The following is a 17,661-nucleotide window of genomic DNA, read 5'->3' as shown; positions in this document are numbered from 1 at the left end:
GCTCCATCAACATCCCAGAAATATCCTTAAAAATAAAATGCTGGCTGGCTTGCTGGCTGGATCCTAGTGCTTTTTAGCCCTCAAATATATGGTTATCCTCAACATGGGAACCATTTAGTGAGACTGCCCAATGGTCTACTGTGTTGACCCTTGCTTAAGATATGTATTTGTAATAATAAGCAAAAGAAACACCCATTGAAAATGGACTCCATGAACATACCCAGGTAATTCCCTTGACATTGATTTGTCAAAGATTTCTTCCTTTTTTTTTCAGTTTCCAGATTTGTAATCCTTAGAGTTCCAAACAGCCTCCCCTCCACTGCTAACATGATCCAATTCTGTTTACTTTTGTGGAGATCAAGGCAAGGCAAGCTAGCTGTTGCCATCTATCAAGACTTTAAAGATAAATGGGCATTTTTGCAGACAAGTCTTGGAGGAAAGGGATTTTTGTCTGAAACACAGAACCACCTCTCACTGCTTCTGAAAGAAATCTCCTGGCTAATGCCAAGTCAAGCAGAAATGTAAAACCCTAGGCTCTTTGGACCCCAAACTAATGGACCACTTCTGAATTTATTATAGGAGCAGGCAATGTCATGACCTTTGGATATTATGGATGACTGCCAAATCCTTTCCATGGAGTTCCCTCTATAGGGCTGAAGGATAAAACAGTGCCAGGTACTGCCTACCTCCGTAACATTACCTATCTATTTTCTAAAGTCATTTGCCAAGATCTTTCCTCAAGATTCCTCTTTTTTCAAAGGAAAACCTTTGCATCTTCAATTTTTGAGCAGGACCTCAACTGAAGAATGTCCTTTTCTGAGCAATTACTTTGCTTCAACGCAGTGCAAAACCGAGCTGAGCCTCTTTGTTCTTCCAGCACCTTAAGTGTTGCTGCTAAAACAGCTCCCTGTTATTAAGGTTTTATACAGTCATATAGTTGTACCATTTTTGTTGCTGCAAGTTGCAATCTTCCATGCAAACCATGGAATGCCCCCATGCAAACTGTTCCCCGAAGTTCCAGTCAAAAGGTAGTGTGCACCTGTTCACCTTTTGTGCTATGTGGCTTTTTAATGGAAAAGAAACGTAAACAAAGAAAGCCAAGAGTGTTACAAGTAAAAAGGCGATATAAATTCCCCCTCACCTGAGTTTTATAAAAGATAAAATTCCACTAAATCTGCAGGGTGAACGCATGATATAGACGTCTGGTAATTACCTTGAAGAAGGGTATTAGAGAAATGTTTTGATATAATTTAAGTAAAAGGAGACTTGAAATGTCTTTACAAAATTGCAGAAAAGTAATTGTGGCTACCACTTCATTTCATTTCATTCTCTTCATTTCCCATCCTCTGTGGCTATTTTGCTCCAAAAATAAAAACCACCATTACTGAAAGCTGTATTCCTTCCTTAAAAACATTGGCTGGTGCATTATTAGATACAATTATGTACAATTACAGTATGTACATTTCTTTAATGAGACAGAATCTCATTAAACAGTGGAAGTTTTGGACTTTTATCCACAGTGTCTCTATTACAATAAAGGTAAGAATAGTTAAGGGTTTAAGAGTGTAAAACCACATTTTATCAGGAGATGTAAAACAACTCTCAGATATAATTAGTCTGATACCCAAAGAAAAATGACAAGCAGGGCAGGATAGAGAAAAGTGATAAATTCTCGTTTCTTTAAACTTCAGCTCTGAATAAATAAGTTCTATTTTTAGCTGTCATGAGTAATAAATGTGCGAAAAACTCCCCAAATTATACATACAGGTTATTTCCTACACTTAGGTACAATCCTAGAGCAACTTATCAACTGATTCAATTCTACTCATTTTTTGAGAAGAAACATCCACAGAGAATGGGGCTGTCGCCTGAAAAAAGTTCATGAACAGCACAAATCAACACATTGATTATGGTCTTTCTTTTCTCTGAACCTAAATCCAGATCTCGGTTTGATTGCTCAAAGCCTAATATCATCTATTCAATGAAGGGAAAACAAGTACCACATACACAAGCTGAATGCAGTTATCAGCAAGGAATTCAACATTAAAAAAACCTAAGATTACAGCATCCGGTCCCATCACTTCCTGGCAAACAGAAGGGCAAGAAATGGAAGCAGTGACAGATTTCTATTTTCTTGGGTCCCAAGATCACTGCAGATGGCAACTGAAGCCATGAAATTATAAGACACTTGCTCCTTGGAAGGAAAGCTATGGGAAATCTAGACAGCATATTAAAAAGCTGACCCTACGGGAAATCTAGACAGCATGTTAAAAAGCAGAGCCATCACCTTGTTGACAAAGTTCTGTAGAGTCAAAGATATTGTTTTCTCAGTAGTAATGTATGGCTGTGAGGGTTGGACCATAAGGAGGGCTGAGCACGGAAGAATTGACGCTTTCAAATTGTGGTGTTCTTGAGAGTCCCTTGGACTCAGTCGTAAAGGAAAGCAACCTGACTGTCCTTGGAAAGGACAGATATGGAAGTTTAAACTCAAGTACTGTGGCCATCAAATGAGAAGAGAGGACTCATTGGAAAAGACTCTGATGTTGGGTAAAATTGAAGGCAACAGGAGAAAGGGACGGCAGATCATGAGATGGTTAGTGCATTTTGTTCATTAATGCAAAGAACAAAAATTTGGGCAAACTCTGGGAGACAGTGGAGGACAGGAGGTCTGGCGTACTGTGATCTATGGGGTTGCAAAGAATCAAACACAACTTAGCAACTGAACAGCAACAAATCAGCAGGGAGTAATCATTTCTCAAACAATCTGTCATCAATTATCAGCAGCAAGGAGCAGTTTGAATCCCCACTCAAGTCTTCTTGCATTTTTTTTAACCACAGTTGGTTGAATTCAACTTTACCAAGAGGCAAGGATATATTTATCACATCCTCTCTGAATTGAGTATCTGTGCCAACCACGAAGGAACAAATTTTCATGTCAACACCAGCCTTTGCCCCCCAAACAGAGGCAGTTATTGCTAGCCTCAGCTCTTGAACAAGACGTTAAACATACAAAAGCCCATGTCCTTGCTGAATGCCTCTCATCCTGCCAGAGGCTCTTCATTTTAACAGACAGACAATTGTTCTGGTGTTCTAGAAGCACTTTATAAATGCACATCCTTCAGTGGAGAGTGCCAAACTCCTGAGACCAACATGCAATGAAGAGGAAGTGGCATCAGTTAGCACAACCACAACATAAAGCTTTGGGGGATATCAGATCCAGAGGAGTACAACATTCTTTTCAGAGAGAACGAGAGAGATTTTTAAAAATGAATAGTTATTTTTCAACTCTTCACTCATTGTAGCAGCTGTACCCATCTTCAAACTCTTTCTTGAATAATGTTAGTATGGGGGCATGTACTTCAAAGCACAGAAGATCAAATTGCTGAACTAGAATTTATTAATAGGTGAGGGAGGAGCCCTTGCAGGGGCGGGCCGAGGAGTTCAGTCATCATCTGACGGACAAAATCGCTCAGATCCGGGCCGGTTTGGACTCTAACTGGGCAGAGTCTGATGTGGAGGAATCGGACGGTCTTGAGCATGTAATCTGGACTGAATTTGATCCTGTTTCCCCTGATGATGTGGACAGGATTATGGGGAGGCTGAGTTCCACCACCTGTTTATTGGACCCGTGTCCCTCTTGGCTGATTTATGCAGCTCGGGAGGAGACACGAAGCTGGTTCCAGGCAGTAATATCTGCCTCTTTGAGTGAGGGTGTCTTCCCCGCCGCTTTAAAGGAGGCGGTGGTGAGGCCCCTTCTCAAGAAGCCTGCCCTGGACCCAGCGATTTTAAACAACTATCATCCTGTCTCCAACCTTCGCTTTTTGGCAAAGGTTGTTGAGAGTGTGGTGGCGCATCAACTTCCTCTGTTCCTGGAGGAAACTGATTATCTGGATCTGTACCAATCGGGTTTCAGGCCCGGGTACAGCACGGAGACGGCATTGGTCGTGCTGGTGAATGATCTCTGGCGGGCTCGGGACAGGGGTTGCTCCTCTGTCCTAGTTCTATTAGATCTCTCAGCGGCTTTTGATACCATCGATCATGGTATCCTATTGCGGCGTCTCAGGGGGTTGGGAGTGGGAGGCACTGTCTTGCAGTGGTTCTCCTCCTATCTCCTGGGCTGCTCGCAATCGGTGTTGACGGGAGGGCAGAGGTCTGCCCCGAGGCCTCTCGTTTGTGGAGTTCCTCAGGGGTCGGTTCTCTCTCCCCTCCTGTTCAACATCTATATGAAGGCGCTGGGCGAGATCATTCGTGGTTTTGGGGTGGGGTATCATTAGTACGCTGATGATACCCAACTTTTTTTCTCCACCCCGAACCAACCCAGTGATGCCCTTGCCGTGATGTCCCGTTGCCTGGAGGCGGTCCAGGTCTGTATGGGAAGAAACAGGCTTCGTCTCAATCCTGCCAAGACTGAGTGGCTGTGCATACCAGCATCTTGGACTAACTAGTCTATTCCATCTTTAATGATGTGGGGTGAGGTGTTGCCCCCCGTAGATAGGGCTCGCAACTTGGGCGTCCTCCTGGATTCGCGGCTCAGTTTTGAAGACCATATAGGAGCCGTGACTAGGGGGGCCTTTGCCCAGGTTCGCCTGGTGCACCAGTTGCAGCCCTACCTGGACCAAGATGCCCTGCGCACAGTCACTCATGCGCTCGTAACCTCCCGATTGGAGTACTGCAATGCTCTCTATATGGGGCTGCCCTTGAGGACCACCCGGAGGCTTCAGCTGGTGCAGAATGCAGCCGTGCGGGTTGTGATGGGGTTTTCCCGATACTCTCACGTAACACCTCTGCTCCGCGAGCTGCATTGGCTTCCGGTTGCCCTCCGGGTGAGATTCAAGGTGCTGGTAATGACCTATAAAGCCCTAAATGGCTTGGGTCCGGGATATCTGAGGGAGCACCTGCTGCCGGCATCAAGCTCCCTTCGTCCTGTGTGCTCCCACAGGGAGGGTCTTCTCAGGGTACCGCCGGTAAAAGATTGCTGGCGGACAATACCCAGGGGGAGGGCCTTCTCTGTAGGTGCGCCTGCCCTTTGGAACCAGCTGCCTGTAGAGCTTAGGACTGCCCCTGACCTTCGCTCATTCCGCCGGGACTTGAAGACCTGGCTCTTTGAGCTTTCTGGCCTGGACTGAGAGTATTAATTGTGCTTTTAATTGGATTCTAATTGGGATTTTTATGTATTCAAGGTTAATGTAATCATTTTAATTGTTTTTAATTTTTGTAATTGTATTTTTTTTAAAAAAAACCTTGTGAACTGCCCTGAGTCCTACAGAAGGGCGGTATATAAGTTATAATAATAATAATAATAATAATAATAATAATAATAATAATAATAATAATAATAATAATAATAATAATAATAATAATAATAATAATAATAATAATAGATTCTTCTCTATTTGTTTAGGACCTAGGAACCAAACAGGTTGCTTAATTTGGAGTTCTAGCCTACATTTCTAATAGTTGTGCGTATGGCTACCTCGGCTCAAGTGTTGCAGAAAAAGTAGCAAAGGTTTAGGAGATTTCTAGAAGCAATGACAGTGTCTTGGATTATTAGAAAGGATTGATAAACTTTTTTAAAAAAGTGGTTCCTCAGTTAAACAAAAAGCAGAAGTTGCGGCTGCCAAATTTTCACTCAGTCACTTGACCAGTGCAGAATCTCAGGACCAAAAATACAATATGAGCAGGTTTCCTGCTTTTGCCTTGATTTTGCAAATAAAATTCTACATCTCTGTAGTGCTCTGTGTGATGTCAGTCAATATGTGATTCCAAGGCTAAGCGATATTCAAAACAAATAATGATTTCATATTGTGCCTAATATTCTCTACCTTGCCACAACCTCAGGTCATGGTGAATGTTTATACAATCTGCTTGGCTAAGCAAAATACAGTTTGGGATAATAAGCAAATGTATCAAGATAGCTGGGCTTATTTATTGCATAATGTGGTTGTATAACAACCACACTCAAGTAATCTGAAAACCATATGCTTTTAAAAATATATTTATCATACTTATATAGCCACCCATCTCTCATGAAAGTGTAGGGCTTTGCATGATATATGAAACTAGCTAACTGCATATTTAGCAAATGATGACTAAAGAAATCATAGTTTAGCATGATATGTAAGCCAAGCTAGTTTTGTGCATTGTTATCTCACGATATTACAATTCTGAATTTCAGTATTGTAGCTCTGAATACTGGCAATAGTAATAGGTGACCTCAGATGCCTGAAAGACTTAAGTAAACAAGAGCAAACTTATCACATGTTTTAGTATGCCAGCCACTGTTTCCTGGAAAGCCAGCACAACTGGAGGACCAGTTATATTCATATAAAGTAATTTCAAGTAGCAATTAAAAGAATCAATGAAAAATATGCCTGAGCTCGACAAAACAAGTTTCAAATCATCACCCATAAGTGCATTAAATATTTCAGATGTAATCATGGATGTGAATAAAGCCCACCTGTTTTTAAAGCATACAAAGGATCGTCTATGAATAAGGCTGTACAGAGAAAACATTAAAAGAAAGAATTTCCTATGGAAGATGGCTGGGTCTTTTTTTTACAAGATACAGTAAAAGTTGGTCAGATGGACCAAATACTACTCATTTAGATTTACAGCAAGAAAATCATTAGCTTAATTGTGTAACAGTTACTACAATACAGGAGAAATAATGCTCTTGCATATCAATGCAGGAAGCCAGATTTATATACAACTTTAACTATTGCACTTTCTTCCAAAGTTACATTGACTATACTGGTTATACACTATAAAAATAATGAAATTCCCTCCTCCAGGGAGAGAGTTGGAACCCTTCCAAGGTGGCATGATATATCATCTGTACATTTTTGTCCAAGAGCTGAAGGACAACTGGATTGTACTATATAAACACTATTCTCATAGTTTCCTCCAGAGAAACATGGAAACTACAGTTTAAAAGGGACTTTGAGAATGCTATTATAGATGTGTCACAATCTGACTCCTACACAAATCAGTATCACTGGATTCCATGCAGAGAGCAAGTTATCCACTTTATACTTGGGTAGGAAGACATTGGACAATTCAACTGTACAGATAGTTCTCAACTTACCACAAATGAGCCCAAACTTTCTGTTGCTAAGCGAGACAATTGTTAAGTGAGTTTTGCCCCATTTTATGACCTTTCTTGACACAATTATTAAGTGAACCGCTGCAGTGGCTAAGTTAGTAACACAACTGTTAAGTGTTTCTGTCTTACCCATTGACTTTGCTGGTCAGAAGGTTGCAAAAGGGGATCACATGACTCTGGGACACTGCTACTGTCGTAAATGTGAGTCGGTTGCCAAGCTTCTGAATTTTGATCAGTCGTAAGTGTGAAAAACAGTCATAAGTCATTTTTTCCAGTGTTGTTAACTGTAAATGGTCACTAAATGAACAGTTGTAAATTGAGGACTACCTGTATTATCTATCCATATGAGACCTTGAAAAGTGCCAAATGGTTTTGCCTTCTATCAGCTACAAACCAAGAAGAAAGCTCTGTGGAGGACCCAAAGAGCTGCCTTCTTCAAAGACTCACAGTTGGGTAATCAATGTCATAGAACAGGACACTTTTAAGGCAAAACACTATGTATAAATCCATGTTGTTAAGCCATAACATATGTTCCCCTTTTTTAAACACACAAACAGATTTGAAGGGGTGAAGAACTGGATATTTCCCAATCCAGATTATTTCAGCCTTGCCCATTTTATGCATTGTTTGGAAAAATTCAAAGCAAGAATATATGAAGCGTATATGAGTTGGGGAATATATAAGGGAATATATTAGTCAGAGGTGTTATCTGTGGAACACTTAGGACTTTCCTACCATTTCTCAGAATCTTCTTCCTTTTTCTTCTTTAGAATTAAGGAAGTAATTGGAATGGTGTAGGCTTAATGTAGAGATTGTGGCTGGGTTCATACAATAATCTAACCTCTAAAACCATGTTATTAAAACCTAAAACCAAGTTAACCCAGTTTTAGAACTGAGATGTTGCAGAAACTCAGCCACTAGTCTGCACTGTATTGTGGCTTAATAGTCAGGCCTGATTTGCACAAAGTTAGCAACTGGGATCCTACTATTCTCTGCATCCCATTTTAGTTTGGTTTGGTTTGTGGTTCAAACCGAAACAGTGTGTACTTAGCCACATACTTAAATGGCACATTGAGGCATACTGACCCACACACCACACTCATAATCATTTTGTCAAACCAGCAATTCCAATTAAAACTTTCTTAGTAGACCACAAAAAGCTAATCTACCCATCTTTTCTTCTCTGAACATTTTTTTAGCTTATTTGATTAGGACTGGCATCAGGCTGAGCTAAAATATCAGTGATGCTTCAGCTCTTACTATACAGGTAGTCCTCGACTTACGACCACAATTGAGCCTAAAATTTCTGTTGCTAGGCAAAACATTTGTTAAGTGAAATTTGCCCCACTTTATGACCTTTCTGGCCATAGTTGTTAAGAGAATCACTGCAGTTGTTAAGTTAGTAACATGGTTAAGGGAATCAGGCTTCCCCTGACTTTGTTTGTCAGAAGGTCACAAAAGGTGATCACATGACCTTGGGACACTGCAACCATCATAAATATGAGTCAGTTGCCAAGCCTCTGAATTTTGATCAGATGACCATGAGGATGCTGCAATGGTCATAAGTGCGGAAAAACAGACATAAGTCACTTTTTTCAGTGCCATTGTAACTTTGAATGGTTGCTAAATGAACTGTTGTAAGTTGAGGACTACCTATAGTACCAGAATATATACTCCTCCATCAAAAAAAAAGTAATTCTTGCTTGCAGTAAAGCATCCATGGACTGGACAGAAGGTGAGACTAGATGATCTCTAAGATCTCTTCTATCCCGTCCATTTTATGACAGTATCACAGACAGACTTTAGTATGTATTAACCAGATACATATACCAGAGAAGGGAAGACAAAAGAACCAGAATTCCCCTGGAATAGTTTTTCTCAAAAGGAGATCTAAAGTTTCATCTCTATTAAGTACATTTGCTTCTTCATCACTGAAGAAAAAAAAAGCCTTGGAGAAATCAACACATTTAATGTTTCTGCTTTGGATCCCAGTGATAACACATTATTCAGTACAGAGATCTCATATTTTAATTCCAACTACCACTTAGAATAAACTTGACTTAAAGTCTAAGTCCTCTCTAGGGACATGTTTATCCAGACAGACTTCTGGGCACACACTTCGACTTGTCTATTGACACAAGTTTTAATTGGTGCATATGGTTTATTTGTTTTTGATTGAACTGTATTTAATGGGAAATTTATTTGCCTGTTTTCAAAGTTGAGACTTTTGTATCATTGATAGAAGCCTCCTGTGTTCATTTTGGTGGAAAAGATGGATAGAAATTTAATAAGTGGGAAGGGAAGCAGCTTTCTATCCTTGTTTTTAAAATGTCCTGTGGTATCCGTGGCTTTAGTCTAACTTGCAGAAAAATCAGCAAAATCTGCTCCAACTCATTCACCTTTCTCTTACAAATTCATGAACCCAATTAGCCTATGCCGCTGTATCTTTACAACAGCATAAAGTTTACAACATGCCATCAAAAACCTCACTGAACCAAACGCCAACTGTGGCAGGCTTCAATTGACCTCCTTCTTTTCCTTATCACAATTCTAACCATGCCAATGAAGAGATCTTATATTGGCATCACATAACAAAGGTATTACAGGAGAAAGAAACAGTATGGCCAATAAACACCGAACTGGCTGCTTGATTTATGGCAGCTGTTGTACAAAAGGCAAGAAGGTGCTTCAGTCCACATGTCTCCAGCAAAAAATTTAATCAGAATAGAGCTGGAAGGGACCTTGGAGGTCTTCTAGTCCAACCCTCTGCTCAAGCAGAAGACCCGATATCGTTTCAGATAAGTGGCTGTCAAGTCTCTTCTTATAAACTTCCAGTGAAGAAGCACCCACAACTTCTGAAGGCAAGCTGTTCCACTGGTTAATTGTTCTCACTGTTAGGAAGTTTCTCCTTAGTTCTGGGTTGATTCTCTCCTTGATTAGTTACCACCCATTGTTTCCTGTCTTGTTTCTGGTGCTTTTGAAAATAAGTTGACACCCCCTCTTCTTTGTGCAGCCCCTCAAATATTTGAACACTGCTATCATGTCACACCTAGTCCTACTTTTCTCTAGACTAGCCATACCCAAATCCTGCAAACGTTTTTCATATGTTTTACTCTCCAGGCCTTTAATCATCTTAGTTGCTCTTGTCTGCAGTTTTTCAAAAGTGTCAAAATCTTTTTTGTTATGGGGTGACCAAAACTGGATGCACTACTCCAGTTGTGGTCTTACGAAGGTTTTATAAAATGGTACTAATACTTCACATGATTTTGATTTATATTTACACTATATATTTACACTGCAGTGCAAACCATCCTAGAAAAGGAAATTTGTCCAATTTTACTTCCATAGTCAATTCCACTAGAAACAAAATTATTGGGGGTTTTTTTGCAAAGCTTTCTACCAAATTTCAAAATGGTTCAAATGTTAAGGGCCAACTTAGGATATTAGGTGGTATCTCTTTAGCCTTATCAATTAAAAATTGATTCAGCTGATACATTTACAGCCTGTTCTTTTCTGTAGCCCTAGGAAATGTCCCCTTTTTGTCTTCCCTCCCAATTACAAAATGTGCTTATTACATGAAAACAAAAGCCTTATTTATCTGTGCATAAGATGGCATCTTTTGGAACTGAGCTTTTAAGCTATATAAGCAGCCAGAACAGAACAATTTACCAGTAGAAGTATGGGTCTTTTGCTTCCAGAGAAGCAAAAATACAATTCAATCTCTTTAGCATGAGAGGACAGCAGAAAAAAGGAGCTACAGCCTTGAGTGAGTTGCCAACTTCTGTTTTCAAACAATAATTCTCTGTTTTTCCAGACTAACAGAACAGTATTTTTCAAACTTGACTGTCATGGTTCCAACAGATGGAACTCTTCAAAGAACTTCGAGGCATTGTTTACTTTAAAGAATCTTTATTCATATAGCACTAACATAATCAAAGCCAAAACCTGAATTGTGTTTCAAAGCACAATTCCCTCCTCCAATTAACAGTCATAAATCACATTACCCAATTAGTTGGAAGCACAGGTTTCCCCTCCAGCTCTCCAGCCCTCCAATTCTTTATCATCTCTTATTTCAACAACCTTGGTTCTCATGCTAGGTTCAGTGTTATTATGTCTAGCTGGACTCTCATGCACATTCCCCCCCTCAGCATCATCTAACTCTAAAAGCGAAAATGGCTATATCTCTATCTGTTGTCAATGCAAAAACATCCGATGTTAGCAGCGTTGACATTGACCTTCTCTGAAACCAGTCTGACCTAGTGGTTAGGGTACCAGGCTAGAAACCTGAGAGACTGAGTTTTCGTCCTGCCTTAGGTATGAAAGCTAGCTGGATGGGACAGTCTCTCAGTCCAACCACCTCACAGGATTGTTGTGGGGAAAATAGAAAGAGGAAGGAATATTAGGAATGTTCGCTACTTGAATTATTTATATAAAAAAAGAAACACAGGATAAACATACACCAACTTTAACAGTCTTAGTCTAGTAGACAACCAATTACATATGATCCAGCAATGTGTGGCAGCAGCCAAAAAAGCCAATGCAATCCTAAGTTGCATTAACAGAGGGATTCAATCAAGATCATGTGAGGTACCACATACCATTCTATAAGACAAGAGTGTCAAACTACTGGCCCGTGGGCCAGATGCATTATAGTGAAACCGCGCCCACCCCATTGCTGGCAATGGCAAAAAAGTTGTGATACATGGCGACACGTCACATGACATTGCGAGTTTGACACCCCTGTTATAAGGTCTTAGTAAGACCACAGCTAGAATACTGCATCCAGTTTTGGTCACCACACTATAAAAAAGATGTTGAGACTCTAGAAAGAGTGCAGAGAAGAGCAACAAAGATGATTAGGTGACTGGAAGCTAAAACATATGAAGAATGGTTGCAGGAACTGGGCCTGGCAAGTCTAGTGAAGAGAAAGACCGGGGTGACATGATAACAGTGATCCAATATTTGAGGGGCTGTCAGAGACAGGAGGGGGGTCAACTTGTTTTCCAAAGCACTTGAAAGCCAGACAAGGAACAATGGGTGGAAACTAATCAAGGAGATTCAATCTAGAAAAAAGGAGAAATCTTCTGACAGTGAGAACAATCAACCAATGGAACAGTTTGACTTCAGATGTTGTGGGTGCTTCATCACTGTAACCTTTCAAGAAGAGACTGGACGGCCATCTGTCAGAAATGGTATAGGGTTTCCTGCTTAAGCAGTGGGCTGGACTAGATGACCTGTAAGATCCCTTCCAACTGTGTTATTCTATTCTATACTTCTTTCTATACATGTGTGGACTTCAGCTCCCAGAATTCCCCAGCCACCATGGGAATTGAAGTCTGCACATCTTAAAGTTGCCAAGTTTGAAAAACACTGTGATTGAGCTATGTTTTATTATCAAGAAACCTGGATGTTCTAAAATAGCAAATTTTGATGCAAAATGATCAAGGGTGCTAGAACTGGCATGGCATCATTTGATTTACTTGTCAAGTGAGACTTGAAGAAGCTTGGCTTATATCTGATATCTCCTACTGAAAGACCAGAGACTGAGAAAAATATACTTAAGGAGAGGTTAAGGAGACAGAAGCAGGGGTTCCTCCATCTTATCTCCTAACTCAAACAAAATAGAATATAGAATAATAGGGTTGGAAGGGATTTTTTTTTTAATTCCATTTATATCCCGCCCTTCTCCGAAGACTCAGGGCGGCTTACAAGCTTAGCAGTAGCCTTCATTCTATGTATATGCCTGCTTATTAGGGCTTTCACACACACCCCAAGCGGCATTATTACAAAGTCAGCGTAATTGCCCCCAACAATCTGGGTCCTCATTTTACCTACCTCGGAAGGATGGAAGGCTGAGTCAACCTTGAGCCTGGTGGGATGCGAACCTGCACTAATTGCAGGCAGCTGGTGTTACTTAAGGAGGCATTAGCCCACTGCTCCACCAAGGCTTTTTTTTTTTGCTTGGCAGAAGGTTGCAAAAGGTGATCACATGACCTTGGGAAATAGCAATGAGGTCTTCTAGTCCAACTTCCCTGCTCCCTATACCATTCCTGACAAATGGCTGTCCAGTCTCCAAACTCCAATGATAGAGCACCCACAACTTCTGGAGGCAACCTATTCCTCTGATTATTTGTACACATATTTCTCCTTAGTTCTAGGTTGGATCTGTCTTTAAGGATCTCCCACCCATTACTTCTTATCTTGCCGTCAAGTGCTTTGGAGACTAAGTTGAGCCCTTCTTATCTGTGGCAGTCCCTCAAGGGCTGGAAGACTGCTATCATGTCACCCCTAGTCCTTCTCTTCATTAGACTAGGGATGTTGTTGTTGTTGTTGTTGTTGTTAGCTGTGAAGTCATGTCCGACCCATCGCGACTCTATGGACAACGTTCCTCCAGGCCTTCCTGTCCTCTACCATCTTCTGGAGTCCATTTCAGCTCATGCCTACTGCTTCAGTGACTCCATCCAGCCACCTCATTCTCTGTCGTCCCCTTCTTCCCTTGCCCTCAATCTTTCCCAGCATTAGGCTCTTCTCCAGTGAGTCCTTCCTTCTCATTAGGTGGCCAAAGTATTTGAGTTTTAGCTTCAGGATCTGGCCTTCTAAATAGCTACTTTGTAAGCCCAGGAAAAGGCATGGCTTCTTTAAGGAGTAGCTGATTGGCAAGGAGAATTTGCCCATGCTGGATTGAAGCACCCTTGCCTTTCTGGGATCCATATACCCACTGCACTGTAAAATATGCCACACAAAATACAACGTACCTGAACCACAGGATGTCCCCCTGTTGGTGCTTTGACTGCCCCTCGGCTCCCTTCTGTCTCATAATGAGCACGATGGTGAGGTTTGGGTTGCACCTCAATCTGTAATTCATAGGAGCCCGAATGGCTGGAAAGAGGCCACTCAAGAGGTGGAAGAGACTGAACAGGAATGCTGGGGAAAAGAAAGTTTGGGTTTAAGTTATGAAAGAAAAGAAGCTTAACTCAATACTCACATAACAAAGACAGGCTGCACAATAATGATCCAAACAACTGGAAATCATGTTTCTTTTTCAAAATACAAGAGGACTGGATCAACCACTGATTGGCCAGAGATGGAGAACAATTAAAAATGCTTTTTTGCCCAACTCACATCAGTGGGGTGGATTCTTTGCCTCATAATTTGCAAACAGTTACTAACTAGGATAAGAACCAGTGGCAATTAATTCAAGAAGAATCAATGATAATGAAAGAAAGATTGACCCCAACCTTCCTGGCTATTCACAAGGCCCTGAAGGAACTCACAAGTTTTGCTAACTGGCATTGAGATCCAGGAGCATGGCAGAGCTGATGCAGTAGTAGTTATTTTGATGAATGGGATTACCTTGGTTGTGAGTTTTATGTATTTCATTATGTTTTCTATATGCTTTTATATTGTTCTTTTCTGTTTTTTTAAATTGTTGTATTGGGTTTTATTTCTTGTTTTTATATTTGTTTTAATTTTTTGTAAGCCACCCATAGTCATACATATGAGATGGATGGCTATATAAATTTGAATAATCAATCAATACTTCATATTAAAGGCTATGCTGGACTTCCAAAATCATCCTTTTCTTTCTCTGACTAGATTATTTCCACACTGACAATGCAGAGCATCTTCAGTAGCCATTCAATCATCATTGTGTGTAAATATAGGTAAATGCAGATGTTTAGAATGTAATGAAAGATAGAAAATGATTAGCTGTCTCCTTGTCAAGAAGGAGGAACAAATTATGCTGCTTTCTACCCTGTAATGATTTTGCCCTCCTCCCATATTATGCACTTTGATTTGCTGGGGGAACATGCATTTGCTGTTATCTCCAACAGAAGAATATCCAGGGCAGCTTAGGAGAAAAAGAACAGGAGAGTCAACAATAACTCATTAAAAGAAATCCTCCTCTATTATATGCAATCTGTCTCGCAGATATGCACATATCTATAAGACAAATTCTATACATTCTATAGAACTCCATATATGTGCAAGACATCTACTCACCTGCAGATTGGTATCGCAGGCATTAGCTGCTTTGGCCAAGATGGCGGCACTAAAAGGATTGAATCTGGTGGGGGGTTCCTTCGGTTGTCCTGCTCACAGGACCCAATGTATTCGATTGGCTGAAGCACGTGACATGGCATACTGGCTTTGTGGGAAGCCACTGGCGAAGGATCTGGGGTGGTCCTCCATATTTTTGTGGGAACTCCGCAGGAAGGATCAGTGGTGAGATTGTTCATTGCATCCATGAGACTTGATGAGGTGGACAGCTGGGTGTAAGTGACTGTGGCTCCGTCTTCTCTCAAGGAGATGTGGGGAGAGGCCTGTGGAGAAGGGGTCCTCGACTGCCGTGGAGAAGAGTGCGGGTGCTGACTCCCGTACAGCTCAGTGCAAGAGTACCTCCGCTTTGCCCCTGGCGATGACGACCTTGAGTTGGGACGTGGTGATGGTGAACGTGGCCCCAAGCAGGTATCTTCCACGACAGTTGCTTGTGGGGACATTATTGGCGAGGTTCTAGGGGAATAATGAGCATGGGTGTTTTGAAACTGTGGACAAAGGTCATCACTAGGGCCATTATTTGGTGAAACGCATGGTGAAGTGTAAGGAGAGAAATTAGTCTCTGAAATGAAGCTTGCAGAGGAGCCACTGCTAGGAGGGCTCAGGCACAGCGGTTCTCGGTAGCTCTCAAAGCCAGGGACTGGCAGGGTAAACCTTGGGCTAGCAGTAGCTGAGCTGGACTGATGCTCTACCAATAGATCTGTGTCTCTGCTGCTGAAGGGCCCCCCTGAGTGAATCAGTTCATAAGATGGTGTTATCTCAATCCTAGGGCTCAAAGTAGGGGGACCTGCAGCCTTGAGAGGGTCCAAGTAGCATTTTGACCCTATGCTATTTGGCTGTCCATATCTGCCCATGTGATCTGCCGAAAGGCTAGACAAAGCGAAGGGGTACGGCTTGAGGCCATAATCCGAGACATCGTCATGAGGGTAAGTAACTCCAGTGGGTGGGCTGATGATTTTATGTGAAGGAGTCGGTTCTTCTGGAAAAAGAAGGGTCGCTTTTAAGACTAGACATACCACTGCAGAAGCTGAGCAATCCTGGGTTAACAAGAAGGCATTAGCAATAGCGTTTTGGGAAAAGGTCGCATTATACACAGACATCAATTGCATGCATAAGGCAGCAGGTCAGCCTTCTCAGAGTAGAAGCCCACTGGGCACTCTCCGAGTAAGAGCCAGAGAATGAAAAGAAATGTGCCACCACTGCACACAGAGTATCACATTGGCTTTGAAATATTTCATCCATCCACTCCAGTATTTCACCGCCAGCTACCTTCTGATCATGTTTTTGCTATGACTATTGGCAAGAGCACACTTGGTGTGGCTCAGAGAGCAAGTGACAGTTGCAGGATACAGGCTGGTCCAACCATACCCAGCCTGCTCTGTTCTACCTTTGTTATGGCACCATGCCACCAAATGCCAAACAGCTGACTGATGCACTGGCAGCAGCAATGCGACTCCACATTCAGTTCTGACCCTCCAGATAGACTTCTCTTACTGCATGCATCCATGACAGCCTGCTTCCAACCCCATCTTTGGTAGGCCACTGACCACTGTTTATTTGGGTAGCAGTCTTCAATCTTCAGGCCATTGTTGGTCATGTTTTCTGTGTCTGGCTCACCTAATTTTTGTCTACCTAGGCACAACCAGATACTAGCTGCAAATCTCCCAGATTCCAATCTGAGTGCAACACAATGTTGAAATGTCCCTACTACTCAATTTCTAAAAGAAGGAAAATGATATGATACACCCAGACCTAGGAACAAACGTACAAACAAACAAACACGCATGTTTACTTCATAATTTTCTAGCATCCTGGTTGTTGTATTGCATTAGAAAGTCAGTAGACCAACACTATAAACAGTAAACCAATACTCGATTATATTTAATTTAAGGTGTTTATGACAAATGCTACAGGTACATGATTGCTAAATGCCAAAGAAGGGGGCCAAACTCAACTCACACAGTAGTGCTTTCCATCACAGGAGAGCAATGCGAGACAAGTCCCTTTGTAATGTGTCAGGCAACGATATCAAGAGCCAAGCCACCAAGGAGGGTTTGCTCTTCCAATTTAACAACTGTCCAGTTCCTAAAATGAAAGACATTCCCTCAGCTACTCGCCACCCATTGCTAACTTAGTATGGCATATTTAATAATACAATTACATGCTTACTGTATATGTCCATCACACTATTCCCTTTTAGAGAATGGAATGGTTGGCAGACAGCAGAAAAGGAGTAAAGGAGCAGATAAGCTTCAGCACCATTCACTGTTCCTCTCCATATTTTTTCTATTCTTGCCAGTTGTTACAGCTTCCCCCATATCCATATGTTGTTCTTTTTTACACTTCTTACCTGCCTTTTCAGCTATTTCAACCCCAACTTTCTCAGCCTTCCTCTTCCTCTCAAACCACCCACTCTTCCTCCATGCATCTTCTTTTGTATTCAACCTTCAGTTGTTCTGCCTATATGACCAAACCACTTTTAACAGATTTCTTTCATGCTG

General features: G+C 41.5%; 1 protein-coding gene across 2 annotated transcripts in view; it reads right to left on the bottom strand.

The window, feature by feature from the left end:
* The window catches only part of NFATC2 (nuclear factor of activated T cells 2), a 156,647-nt gene that overhangs the window by 122,238 nt on the left and 16,748 nt on the right, over window positions 1-17,661 (bottom strand). Inside the window, exons 2-3 of one of the 2 annotated variants that reach the window (XM_081323651.1) lie at window positions 15,107-16,139; window positions 13,858-14,026 (exon numbers count right to left, since the gene is read on the bottom strand). In XM_081323651.1, the coding sequence (XP_081179777.1) occupies window positions 13,858-14,026; window positions 15,107-16,139 (1,202 nt within the window). The remainder of the gene's footprint in view (window positions 1-13,857; window positions 14,027-15,106; window positions 16,140-17,661) is intronic. The other variant, XM_081323652.1, reaches the window with a different exon arrangement.

This window comes from Vipera berus (genome assembly GCF_964194415.1).
Source record: "Vipera berus genome assembly, chromosome: 3".
In the NCBI taxonomy this organism is placed as follows: domain Eukaryota; kingdom Metazoa; phylum Chordata; class Lepidosauria; order Squamata; family Viperidae; genus Vipera; species Vipera berus.
The sequence above is the reverse complement of the archived record's forward strand: the minus strand, read 5'-3'. Positions and strand labels throughout refer to the sequence as shown.